The sequence below is a fragment of the Athene noctua genome, chromosome 19 (genome assembly GCF_965140245.1).
Source record: "Athene noctua chromosome 19, bAthNoc1.hap1.1, whole genome shotgun sequence".
Lineage (NCBI taxonomy): Eukaryota > Metazoa > Chordata > Aves > Strigiformes > Strigidae > Athene > Athene noctua.
This window is the reverse complement of record NC_134055.1, coordinates 1,227,995-1,241,904: the sequence shown is the minus strand read 5'-3', so window position 1 is coordinate 1,241,904 and position 13,910 is coordinate 1,227,995. Positions and strand designations below refer to the sequence as shown.

The 13,910-nt window shown below is 48.7% G+C and overlaps 1 protein-coding gene across 1 annotated transcript in view; it reads left to right on the top strand.

Moving 5' to 3' along the window:
• Positions 1–13,910, top strand: part of KSR1 (kinase suppressor of ras 1) — a 70,720-nt gene that overhangs the window by 32,147 nt on the left and 24,663 nt on the right. Inside the window, exon 2 of the mRNA XM_074922701.1 lies at positions 5,484–5,624. Within this exon, the coding sequence (XP_074778802.1) occupies positions 5,484–5,624 (141 nt within the window). The remainder of the gene's footprint in view (positions 1–5,483; positions 5,625–13,910) is intronic.

Here is a 13,910-nt window from a genome sequence, read left to right as displayed (position 1 = left end):
ACATATGCTGTAAAGGGATATTAACTTTAAAAGCGCTGTAAGGAGGAGGCAGATGTGCATCCAGGAGCATACCTTGCAGTTCTTGGAGCAAACGGGAACTGGGTGTCCTGGCCCTCAGCTCCCCCAGGCAGAGGGAAGGAGTGAGGGCTGTCCTGTCCTGCAGCACGCCCTGCCAACAGCCGTTTGCTCCAGCTGCTCCGTGTCCTGTCTCTGTTGCCGTTCCTTCCCATCTCTGTGGGTTTCAGGCAGTTGGAGTATCACTGCTTCTGTTGTAGGGTTTGCCATTTGTGATGAGTAGGATGTGCTGTTTGGCAAGCAGGCAGTGAACAGCTTACTATTGGCTTTATCTCTCTGTCTAGTTTGTGGTTGGAGACCTGCATGTTGTTTGTGGGTTTTCATGTGCGTCACTGAACTCAGAAGTTTTATTATATTCTCAGAAAAGGGTTTTGCAACAGCTCAGCTATTAAAGCCAAACCATGCAGTTTAGTTAAGTCTGAGCAGGAAATAACAAAATGAAATTCATCCTAGGGGAGAAGTGTGGTGCATGTAGGGTGGGAAGAGAATGCAAATATACTATTTATAGGACTAGGGGAAAACAAATTTCGACTTGAAGAGCAAATGTGAAGGACTTATCATGGGAAAACCAGACTTGGTGATCTAAGCTACTCGGATCAGTGCTGTCAGATTGCTTTTCCATTTTTGAGAATTACATTTTCGTTATATCCCAGCGAAGAAGAAAAGTTTGACATTGAAATCTGTGCTGCATAACGTACCTTCCAGCGGTATCCTTTTAGGAGTTTATGCTATGGATGAGACTTGTCAAGTGAAAATATTTGAACCCTTATTTTTTTAAGCAGCACGAAAATAGTTGAAGACAGTGTCTGCTCCAGGGAGTTTATGCAGTACGGGCAGGCAGAGCCACATGCAGGATGGGAGACAGATTATTTAATTTGCTCATGGTCAGACAGGAGGTCAGCGGCAGAGCTAGGAGTGGAGTCCACTCCCTGGAGACGAGGTCCGTTCTCTTGCTCATGAAATGTGATGCTTCTGGTGCTACATTGAGATTGATGAGGAGAACTTCTGTGGGGAATGCAGGAATAGTGGCTCTACCTCAGGAATATCCTTCCTCAAGGCAGCATGCTGTCCTGGTGCTGCAGATTGTAATGGGAAAATGTGGGACATACATTTTTAATGTAATTTTTTTTACTTAATATGTGATTTTTATGTTGTTGGTTTTTCTTGTTTTGTTCGTAAATAGATGCTAAGTCCTTCTTGCCTTCAACTGTAGTTTTCCAAACAGATTCCCACACATTTTCTTGCCATGGTCAGTGCTTGCAGCTCCCCTCTTCGCACTGGGTCATGTGCTACTTTTAAGGCATTTGCATATCTTTAGTGTTACATGTAACTAAGTGTGGAGCTTTAGCGAGTAGCTGATATCCTTCTTCCAGGAAAATAAATCTTGCCTGATGGGAGGACCTACACTAAACTAACAGCTTACAGTCCGACTGAGGAGCCGAGCTGCCACCTTTACCCATAGGCCTGTCACAGCTGGCTGTACCAGTTTCCAATCACTGTGCAATCTCGCTTCTTTCCGTGGGTGTGCAGCAGCCTTGAGGTATGCCCAGGAATGGGGAAGGGGTGAGGTGACCCGCGGGAAGAAGCAGTAACACACCACAGCACCCTGGGAACTCCACATACCGCGGCTTACAAATGCGCAGGTGACTTGTTTGCCTTTGGCTGGATTTGCGGTTGCAGTTTGTATATCAAAGTGCAGATCGTCACAGAACCTTGCTTGGAATGGCCTCCAGAAAAAAGAGAAGGCTTGGATGATTTCAGTATTCCTTCTTTCCAGGACATATTTATTGCAGAGCTGGGAAGATATTTTTGATTTATGTAGGCTGACTTCTGGCATACCGGGGGGTATTGAGTAGTCCTCAGACTTCCTGCAGCCTGGTCCGTCTGCCTCTTACGGGGGGACCTTCCCCCTCTCTTCATACCAGTTCTTCATTGCCCCTGTTGTCTCCGTTCCCAACCCCTGTTCTTGGTTAGCCTCAGTCTACCCGTGGGTTGCCAAGATCCCCTCTTCTTTCAGGAGAAGGGGAATGCTCCCCTCACTTCTGTCAGGGCTTTGACTATTCTGTCTTTACCCCCAGCAAAGTCCCTTCTTCTCATTCTAACCTCTTCCTCGCTAACGTGTTTTGAGGGAAAATGTCAGGATGCAAACTTGATATGTTTGGAAGCAATGAGAACCAAGTATCTTGAGTGGGACGAAACCCTATTGATGAGAACGTAGGCCTTTCCTCTTAGAAAAGGAGTTTTAGGACGGGTAGGCAAAAGCCACAGTCAAGATCCCCGATAGCGTTCAGTCTAGGCTTTAGCTGTAGGAGATGGTGTTTCAGCCCACCCCCCTAATGCAGGAGCTCCCCCCGCTGCGCACAGACTTGTTTGTAATGGGTGGTGGATCTGCAGCGTCCCACCACGTCTCCTGTGGGCCGGCCAGCCCGTGTCAGGATGTACACGGTAGAGAACGCCACGCCGTGAGGCGGGGAAGGAGCACAATGAGAAGCAGAGAAAATTTAAGCCAAGCACTTAGCAGGAAGGTAAGATGCTTGGAACAGCATCTCCAAGCTCATTTCTGGCCTGATGGTGAAGAGGAAAGCTCACTGGATAGGCTGTTATGGGAAAATACGTACAGCAGTGAGAAAGCAGAAGGTCATGACCAAGCCAGGCAGTGACATCAGATGGGCCTCTTGCCTGTGCTGAGCTCCCTCGGAGGGGACAGAGCACGTGCACTCCAGAGACATCTCAGTTTAGGGGTGTGCACAACTGAAGGTGCAACTGTGTAGGAGAGCACAGCTGACAGCAAGTTTAAGAGCAGGGGTACAAGCAGAACAAGCTGCAGCAGTGTCTAAAGTCACATAGTCCCACTAGCATATGGCGCTAAGCTGAGGGAGCGAGCTGGCTTGTCTCTCATTGGCACAGAGCACAGCCCCGGGACCGTCGGGGGTGCCCCGGCCTCGGCCGAGCCCATCCCAGCCCCTGGGGGCCTGGCGGGCTGCGGCAGACCCGCCTGCCCTGCTCCGCTCTGCAGCCCACCTCTGGCGGGAGAGAGCAGCCCGAGGGTGGAAAAAAGGAAGCACTATCATCCCCTTTTTATAGAAAGAGGTACTGAGACTGAGAACGACTGACTGGGATTTCCAAGGTAATTTCTTTTAGGTTTTATGCTCCAAAGCCATGTTAGGAAGTTACAGGTGAAAGGTTCCTCTGGTTTCAGCTGGGGGTCAGTGTAAATGCAGAGGGATGGCTGATATCTTCCAGGATGTGGCAGTCCTCTGACTGCGCACCTGCCCCTCCCAAGAGTGGCCCTGCTGGGCCTTTCTGTGTTCATCACATGAAGAGTTTGAACCCTTGTATTAACCCACTTCTTGATAAATCTCAAACTTCATGGCACTGCTGTCTGGATTCAGAAGTGTGTGGGCAGAGACAGACTTGTTACACCTGATAGTTGTGAGGCGTCAGATGGCTCGTAAAACAAAGCCCTTGGCTAACTTCGCAGGGAAGCACAGGCTGGAAATGCCTTATCAAGGGCTGCCGGCCCTCTGCGTCGCACAGAACGGGCGGCTCTGCTGCGGGAGTGCAGCCGCAGGAAACACCCAGCCTGGGGCTTGGTTGGGGGCTGCAGCACAAGTGCTCTGTGTGCTCATTCCGTTCCCCTGGAAATAGCTTAGTTCTGAAGTTTCAGCCACAAACAGCCAACTGGAAGTGCTGGACTCCAGCACTGAGGTGGGGTCACTTACTCAGACGTTGCCATCCCAAGGGTGGCCTGCGGGGCCTTCCCCGCTCCTGAGGACCCATCTCTGGCCATATGCAAAACCAGCCCCACAGCAGCCCCAGTCCCAAGCAACTGTGACTGTGGCTAGAAACAGGGTCTCATCAGCCATTTGAAAAGCATGGTATTAGCAACGGCAGAGTGTAGCTCCCCTGTGCAAGTACAGGAGCTCCTGCTCAGTGCTGGTTTATAGCTGCCTGTGTTTTATCCCCCGCAGAGCCTTGCTGATTTAACAGGGTGATGTGTACGAGCGCATCGATCAACCTCATGGTTGTACTTTTGCAGGACTGGGTCACAGCAAACGAGAGGTAGAAAGAATTTCCCCCTTAAAACAAGACAAGTGGTTCCCCTGTACTGCCAAGGAAGACTTTGCATTTGTTCTAGGATGGTTATTACAAAGTAGTAGCTTTCCCAAACTGCTAAGCAGGCCAGAAGCATTATGCTCTGTATGGGGGTCATTTGGTTGAGATCAAATGCAGTGTCTGTTTTCCCTGTAAAACCTGACATATCCTTTCTCTGGGGAGGGAGGAGGATCTAACTGTCCCGTGTGTAACTGAGGCTGTGCATCCAAGTCATGTATAGCATCATTCAGATACATTGACCAAAAATGAGCAGGTAGATACTATAGCAGTCAGAGAATCTGTGTTTGTTTTTTCCTTTACATTTGTAGTCTGATCTTGTCCCAAATGCTAACATTCGTTGACTAAGAACATGTTTTGGTTTCTAAATCATGGATCAACTCACTTGCTTTGAGGCATTGTTTTGTTAGGAAGGTTTTGAAGCTTAAGTCTGCCCCATGGGAATGTGTGACATAGTGAAAAATCTTTTGAGAATATTTTCTTTTTGATAAGCAAACATAAGGCACAAATAATGCTCCTTCTTGTCATTTTGTTTTTCAGTGCACTACTCAGTAACCTAAAGTAAAGATTTCTGTGTAGCGTGTTTGGCATGAGGTGGCCAGGAGATAAAAGCTTCGGAATAAAACTTCAGAACAGACTAGAAGACTTACAACAATCATCTAGTCCAACTGCCTGAATTTTTGTTCTTTTAAGATCATCGTTTTTAATGTTGATTTTGTAATAGAAATGCCCATCAGATAACGGTCCCCAGAGTCTTTGGGTACGTTGGCTATTCCTGCCTCTCTGATCATCTAGCCCAAATGAAGGGCAGATGTGAGAGAATACAACAAACACGCGGGGCCGGTGGACGAGCGGGAGGATTGTCCTGCGGGTTAGAGAGGCAGTACCACAGCAAGGCAGGATGAGGTTGCGTGTACACGTGCTGTGCCTTTCAGCTGAGTGTAATTCATGGTTGGGAGTGGTTTGGATGCCCTGTGGTGGTGTGTTGGCATGACACCCAGCCTCTGCGCAGAACTTCTGTTGATAGGGGTTTAGAGAGAGTCCTGCAGGGATGTGCCCTGCAGGGTCCTGCCTTCTGCTGAAATGTTGAAGAGGAAAGGTGCTGGCTGTGAGGGAAACGCTTCCCTGGATGGGTTTCCCTGGGTGCTTGTAAGAGTCTGGCATTTTTATATCATGAAAGAGCCCAAACAATCAAACAAGCCTGCATCCCCTTGGCCAGGTGCTGTACAAGCATTGCCTGGGAAGGTGACAGGCATCCCCGGGAACTTACCAGTTTGCTTTCTGGATCCCAACAGGTGAAGCTGATTGACTACATCCACAGACAGCGGCAGTGCAAGCTGAGCGTGCCCCTGAGCGACCGCACGGCAGAGCTCAACAGCTACCCGAGGTTCAATGACTGGCTGGACATTGTCAACGTCAGGAAGGAAGTTGTACAGGTAAGGGCAAGACAACCCTCAGCACAGAACCTTCCCACCCTTTCACTTCGTTCCCGCTGCCTGCTGGGTTTAAGTTGGTTTCCTGAACTTACTATCCAGCAAGGTGGGAGTGGGTGTGTCCTCAGAGGGGCCTTTGGTGCCAGGGTGCTTCCCCTCACCCAGCGGGAGTGCTGAACCACTCCCTTCCCTTTGTGCTCCTCCCAGAGTTAGGGGGGATCTTCTCCTCAGGGCATCCAGAGCAAACACTGAGACAAAGGTCCTGCCTTACCAGGACAGCTCTCCTGCCTGCCGGGTCTGAGAATGGCGCCGTAACTTGACCCCGACGGCCTTTTGAGAGTAACACCACTGCTCCCAATATATTCTCTGTCCTATACTAGCCACAAAAGCAACAAGAGTTGCAGTTCCATGCACTGACACATCCAACAAATGGACAAAACCATTGAGTTGTTACAGCCTATTTATTCCTAAAAGCATACACGCCATAATTATGAAGTAGTGGAGATCCAAAAATAGCCAGTAGCACTGTGTCCCTCTAAACTTAGACTAGCAGAAGGGGTCAGGGTTTACAAGTTTGTCCCAGACTGATGGTTTTGAAACTCTGTAACCTCACACAGCACTTAGACTAAAATCACGTGGGCTAAAACCCAGTAATGGGCCAGGGGGATTTTGATCTGGATTTTGACTGGCTGGGAGCCTTTGCTCAGAAACAGGAGAGGTTTTTTTCATTTTATACACCCCCGTAAGTGTAAAGTCTGTGGTTCAAACTGATACGAAAGCGCATTGCATCAGTGTAAAAGAATGGAATGAGTAACTCTCCTGGGGTCTCTCTGTGGTGGCCAGCATCAGCTGTTCATGCTCGCAGACCGTGGCTCCTTCTGATCTTTACAGTTTAATTCTTAACATGCAGATTGCTGGAAGCCTCTTCACTGCACAGAATAATCTGACATTTCTGCTGGAATCAGAAATGACCAGATAAGCCAAGGCCCCCTGCTCCTGTCTCTGACACCTCTTTTTGGGATTTTTTTGTTGTTGGCTTTTGGGTTTTTTTTGAAGAGGAGCCTGAAATCCTCTTAAACTAAAAAAGTTTAGGTGGTTACTGGGATCTCCAGGACACTGACAGCAGATTGTTCCCTTGGGTCTGGAGGGTGGTGGCTCCCCCATGCTGTTCTGTGCTGGGGACACGAGTTCAGGGTAACGTTAATGGCAACAGAAGAAGAGCTCAGTCCGTTGATGGCTAAACAGAGCAGAAAAGGCTTTTTCTATTCTTTTTCTCATTTTTGGCTCTGCAGGCCAGATCACAGTGTTCTCAGTTCAGTTTCCTTTGATCCTTACACAAGCAAAAATTTTCTTTGACTTCAGCAGGAATCCGCCTGAGTGAAAAAATTCAGCAAATTTTCATGGAAGTTATTTCAACTTGGTCCTGGTGTAGCTAAGCAGACTCTGGTGAAATAGGATGAGTTCAGGACCGAGTTGTTCCTTTTATTTACTACTGTTTGTTTCGAATGGGCTGCTGGCTGTCGCCTTCCAGCAGGGTTGCGGGTAGCAGCTAAAGGTGCAGCGGTGACAATGAGAGAACAGAAAAGCAGCCTGTTGCTGTGGCCAAACTGCCAGGCTCCCAACTATTGTTGGTTTCTAAGGTTACTGGAATTGCCTGAGCCTGAAAGAATGTCTTTGTAGCTCTTTTTTTAAAATCCTTTGTGATGCCTGCAGAACTGGGGGAAGGGAAGAGGTGAAGAGAAGGGGTGGAGGAAAGGGGGAGGGAGGTGGACAGTTCAAATTTGCCACATCCTGCTAATTCAGGGAGCAAAGAGGCTTGAGACTGGCCTCCTGTATGTGTGGTCACTAAAAAGGGTGAACAAATTCGATTTTGTTCTAAGGCGGGAAGAGAACATTTTCCAGCTGTTTATTATTTTTATACGTTCTCCCTTGCTGCCCCCTCCCAAGCCCCGACCAGTGTAATGAGCTGTGTTCCTTCTGTTCTGCGACAGAAATGTGGGAGGTGTACAAAGCATTTAAATTCCGCTGTGATTCCAAGTCTATGGGTGTTTTTTAAAAGTTGTGCATCCATTTCATGCAGCTGCAGACAGCTTCTGTAGCATTTATATTAGCTGGACAGGAGAACTGCAACAACACCCATTGGGTCATTAAAATTATTTTTGAGTAGGCATGCTGGAACAGGCTGTCATCTGGGGGAAATGGAAATAGCTGGGCTAATAAACTAATTGCTCTCTTCTTGCAGTGATTTTTTTTTTTTTTTTTTCCCCCCCCTGGTATTTCACTGCTTAGAAAATAGCAGTGCAGCCACTGCTGGTGTTTGTGGCACGGGCATCAGCAGACAGTGCAGGGGAGATGTTTGGCTGTGGTGAATTGTCTTTCAGCAGTGTGACAGGTATCATGGGATCATTCCTGCTGGTGCTTAGATTTCATACGGCATGTAAACTTGATTTCGGCTGAATGCTTTCCAAATGGAAAGCACTGACAGAAGGAGCTTTAATAGGTTAGTTATTAAGAAGTACATAATGGTTTCCCTTAGCTTTACGTGCGCTGCCTGCGCCAGGGCTGGGGAGGGAGGTGGTTGGGGAGCCTGCAGAGAGGTGGCCGAGTCGGGCAGACAGTGAAAACGGGGCCACACGAGTGCCCTGCCTGGCTCTGTGGCTGGTGTACAAGGTGCTCGGCTTATCTCTAAGACAGCATCAGCCCACTGTAAAACTGAAATTGTCACACTGGGTTTCCTTCTTAATGCTTCCAAAAAGCGACACAGAGAGAAGGAAAACCCCACAAATGTTGTGATCGTGTGTTCCTGCTCAGCACACAGCCCTCTCTCTTCTTGAGACCTTTAGGCTCTGAAACTAGTTGGAGAAGTTGCCAAGTAGCCGTAGAGTCTGAGCCAGCTGCAGCAGGGCCCTTCCCTGGGCCGCTCGGAGATGGAAACAGAAAGGGCAGGTAGGACACAGGAGGTGTGTGCGGGATCAGGGCTCTCCTGCTTGTCAGGAACAAACCTGGAAAGAGGCTGCTCTTCATGGTTTTTTACTTTTTTAAATGGTTCTGATTCCCTTTGGATTTCTAACCTTGCTGGAGGGAGTATTTCAAGTTTGTGCTAATCTGTGACATAACACCTTTGAAAAACAGCCTAATTGCACGAGGTTTTTTAGCTCAGTAGAGAAACAATGCTCTTTTTCTCCCTCTCTCTTCCCCTCCCCTCTCTCTCCCCCAGTCCTCTCCCAAATAAAGCTGCCATGCAGGGAAGCACAGAAGCTCCCAGGCTCTCCTGTCAGAAATAGAGCACCGGCTCTAATTTAGAATATCTGCTGACTCCTCCAGTCCAGAGTGAAGACTATTTTTGCTCAGTGACTTGCTCTAGACATTGTGAAGCTTGAAAGCTCTTGCTGTTGTAATTGCTGTCTTGTTGTCGGGCTCCTTTCTTTCTTTGAAAACCTATATTTAAAGCAGGAATAATGACTGCTTGTAAAATCCTTTAGTTCTGGAAGAGATTATAGTAATAACAATGCACTGTTTATGGCGCTGGGCAACAGCTAAAACTCCTGTGAACATGGGTAACAGTCAGCCGGTGGTGCTGCGTGGAGTGAAAGGGCTGCTCTGTGTGGACCTAGCAGGCCTGGAGGTAGGTGGGGAATATCGGCTTTGAGTCTGTGGTCCTGTTTGCTCTCTGTCAGTACACAATTCTGAGGGGTGAGGAAACTCTGAACCCCCACTCCAACTTGGGCTATTTCTGTTTCTTTGTTATTGTTCCTCTAATCAGTTGCCAGACAGATTTTTATTACAGAAAACGGTGGCTAGTGTGGACAGGCTCTGCTTTGGAGCTGGACTAATACTGCTCTGTAACTTTAAAAATATTTTTCGAGGAAGTGCTGGAGTCCTTGGTTTTGGCTAGGAGTCCTGGAGATTGATTGTGTATGTGTAGTTTAATACCAAGAATGATGGATAAATGGTTAAATATGGTGGACTGAAACTGGGAAAAGATATAATTGGACTGAGAACTGGAAAAGACAGGACAAGGAGCCATGCAGACAGAAGATACATTTAAGCTGTGTTGTGGTCTGCGGTGGGTAAAAGTTGCTCTGAAAATGGACCTAGAAAAATGTACTGATCTGGGTTGTCCTGCTCCCCTTGAGAGTCCGAGTCAGGAGCTGAGGGAAGGAGGGTGTGAGCAGAGCGCTGTCCCCGCTCAGGCTGATGGAAGAGGTCTCTTGGAGAGCTACTTACTGGCTTCTGGGCTTGGGGCATGTCTAACAAAAAGAAGAGATTAAAAGAATATCTATTCACTTATTTTCTTTACTACAGAAAAAAAAATCCTCTCTGCCTTTAACGTTGTTCTTCCCAGAAACGTAACTATTGTATTTGTTCCCATGTACAACCTGTCACCATCGTAAAAAGTAGCATAAGAACATAGTTATCTCCTTATCATCTTCTGAAACATGCCTGAACCAGCCCCGCTCACCATGTGGCAGGGGTTCCAGTCAGTCAAGTTTGGAAAGCTGTTTTTAGAGTAGATAACTGTCAGGCACAGGGAGGGGCAGATCCTGCCCCCGTGATTGCTGCCTGTGGGCAGAACTTTGCCACCAGGGAGACTCCATGGGGGCAGATGAAACAGTGCTGGGGTCTGGTTTACGGCTCTTCCATTTGGGGAATGTATTTGACTCCTAATGTTTTTTGGTTTTTTTTGTAATACCTCTGGTTTGCTTGTGAAACTTGTCTCTTTCCCCATGTGGCATTTATGCCAAAGACCTACTTTTTTAGCAAATAGTTGAGGGTGGTTCCTGAGCAAGGCAGGGACAGCGCTTGGCACACGGGAACAGAGCGGGAAAGGCTCGTGCCTTGAGTAGGAATTGTCTGCCAAGACTCTCCTGCTGCCCCTGTGGAAATGTGTAGAGGATGAGACGTTGGCACAGGGCTCATGCTGGGAGACCACGGCAGATGGTTGTGCTTGCACGGACCGGGATCTGGCTTGTAGCAGATCGTGCTCGTCAGCCGCTGGAGGACAAGCCTGGGGTTTACGCGTGCGCATCCTCACTTTGGTCGGGGGAGCAGAAGAGACAGGTCTGCCTAAACCTATCGGGTTTCCACAGCTGTATCCTCTCATCTTTTTCTGTCAGCATATCTGCCTGAACAGACTGAGGACTTTGGCTGTTTGCGGGGGATTTCCATGGGTCTGGCAGCAGAAGCTCGGGCTGGACTGCCAGATAGCAGAGATCCTGAATGTGCTAATTGTGTGCATGCAAATTACCTCTGTCCTGCAGGCTTCCGGGATCTAAAACTCCATCTCTATGTTCCAGTTGAAGGCCCCTCCCCAGTCTAAATAGCTCTTGGAAAATACTCTTTATTACTGCCAGGTTTCCCTTCCCCTGCCAGGGGTCCAGGTGCCCCTTGCAGCCGAGTTCTCTGGGAATGGGTTGTGGCTCGAGGGCAGCACAAGGACCCTACGTCTGCCTTCCCACAGAAAAGTGCTGAGTAACAGCAGCTCTCCTGTCCACAGGGAGCAAAGCGAGCGGGAGCGCCCAGAGATCGTCAGCTCCTCTCAGCCCGCCCGTTGTGTGAGAGGTGAGACAGTGAAGGGGGAGATGTGACGTGAAACCATGGCCTGTGTATACTCACAGCTGAATGCAAGCTAGAAAGTTCATGTGAGAGGCTTTCCAGAATGCCCATAAATCTCCAGAAATTCAATAATAAAACAATTTTTCAGTACCTGCTTCACTAAACACCAGAAGACCCGAGCAAAATAACAACGAGCAGGCACAAGATGTTCTTAAGAGCATCCTTACATGCTTTGCTTAGAGCTATCAGTGGGAATTTAAGCACCTTATGTAATGGGCTTTCTCCTCTAGCATCTGCTGCTCTGCGGGAGGATGACTGGGGAGGGGAGGTGTTGGTTGAAGAGGGGGTTTCTGGGGCTTTGACAACCGCCCGGCTTCCTAGGAAGAGCCACGTCTCCTGGCTGGAGGAGCAGGTCAGGCTGATTTTGCAGAGTGCAGCAGCAGCATTAGCTCTGCAGGGCTTATCTGCAGGGAGGAATCTTTACTGAAAATAACCCACCCGTTGTGTTAGATACCAGCGTTTTTGCCATGTTTCAGGGATTTAAGTTGGACACCAGACAAGATTAACGACTACTGTGAACTCTTCACCCTGACTAATTGAGACTAACCTTTGGATGGCTTCTTGGATACACTGTGATTTACTTTTCTCTCTTTTAAACACGTGTGCCACGAAGTGCACGGTCTGTCTGTCTGATAAGCAGGAGGGCTTTGTAGAGAAGTCCTCAAGCTATTGACAAGAGGAATAATTTCCTGGTTTGGGCTTTTTAGCATCACTTCTGCTGAGCAATGTGTGGTGAGTAAGGCTTTCGATTTTGCTGGCAGCTTTGAGGTGCTGAAAGACTGACAGCAGGTTCTGTCTCCCGCTCTTTTGAATCTGACTTTATTATTAGAGTAGTATCTGACTATCTTGCAGCTTCCCCTGTCATTCTGTAGTCAAGGCAAGGTGTGCCCAGGGATGGTATTTAGCTTGGCCCTAATGCAAGTCTTTAATCTGCACTTTTTTAAGCTGTACTTCCTTAAAGCCACATCACGGACAAAGAAGCAAGTAGAGAGGTCTGTTGGACCCGCATCTCTCACCCTCAGTGCTGAAGACAGAGTAACCCCTTTGCAAGGGCCCAGACTGCACTTGCACCGAGGGGGTTGGAGCCCGCCACGTGCTCCTCTGAGACGGACACGGTGAGGGTGCTTGGCGGGGGCCAGCGATCCCCCAGCTCAACAGCTGAGCCAAAGCATCGCCAGCAACTGAACCTGTTCGAAGAGCCATGTTGAACTAGTGACCCTCATCACCATCACACTGGCTGGGGGCTGAATCATACCAGGCCAGCCTTACAGGGATCAGGTTGACCAGTTTTATATTAAGCCACCACATATGTGCAGCACATGAGTGGCTGTTTAAAGAAAGCCTCTTACTTTCCCTCCCTCCCCCCGCTTTGAAGGCTTATTTCTTTTGTCGCGTGTCATGGGGGCTGGCAGCAGGTTCAGAAAGTCTGAGCTCTCCCAGCTCAAGGTCACTGGGATTGTTTCAATATAATCTCCTTTTCTGTGCTTAGACTTTCCTACAACTTGCTATTCTGTCCTTCTAAAATTAAACTATTGAGCAAAAGGGACTTTACGTGCAGGCCTGGGAAGGGAACAAGCAAGCAGCAGGCTGGACCCTTTGTCAGGGTGCGTGTCTGCGCGCGACCGGGCCAGGGCTGCAGAGCCAGGCTGGCAGCGAAGAGCTGGGGCTGCCCTTGCGGCTCAGCTGGGCCCTGTGTGAGCCGCTGCAGCGGTTCCACCGTGGAGGTGCAGAGCACGGGCTTGCCTGAGGAAGTGAAACCAGTCAGCTTAGGGGTGAGCAAGCCCTCCAGGGGGACTGGGTCCTGGAGATGAAGGAGATGAAGGAAAAAATGCCCTAATGCTTCTAAAAAGATCAGTAGTTTGGAATGGTTTGTAATTTTTTTAAAAATTGTTTTCAAGGTTTCTCTCTGCAACCAGGAAGGCTTGAAAATAAGAAGTGAAAGCTGGGGATTCCTGCTTGCAGGGGTTGGAAAGTTTGAGCATTCCAGCTGCTTGCACTGGCCATTTGAAGTCAGGGCTACGGAACTGGCTGTGGTGGGAAAGCTTTGCTTTCCCGAGGAAATCTCCATGCCTTCCACTTTACTGATCGACCTACTAATAGCACTAATAAGTTACTGGTTACACTGGTGTCATGGGAAGGATAGGGAAGTGAGGTGATACTGGGGAACGTGACTTCTTGGCTTATACTGGGATCTGGAATGATGCCGCTGCTTAAAACAGGGGCTGTGTAATCGGGGATGTTTTCTTAGTGGGGAGTGGTGGGGTGAGGAAATGTTTCAAGATAATTCAAGAATGGCATCGCTGTAATCCCGCTTACTCTTAAAACCATGTAAAAGCATGAAATGGGATAAATGTTTTAGTAAGAGACGCTGGCTTTCCCTTATGCTCAGTGGGGAAACATTAACTTCCCTGCTTCAGGGAAAACTGGAGCAAAAGAAAGCAAAACTTCCTTCCGTGTTCTGCTAAAACCGACTCCACGTCTGCCCCCAGTCGCTGTCCCTTTCAGAGCTGCTCCCGTGGCAGAGTGCCCTTGTGATAGTGCTGAACAGAGCTGCTTCTGTGAGCTGCCGGCAGGGGAGGGGACTTCAGGGGGTGCTGGGCAAATCACGGACGATACGAAAGACTTGGTTTGGTTCTGCTGTTACCAGCCCAGTTTGGCTGGGGCTCTTTGGGC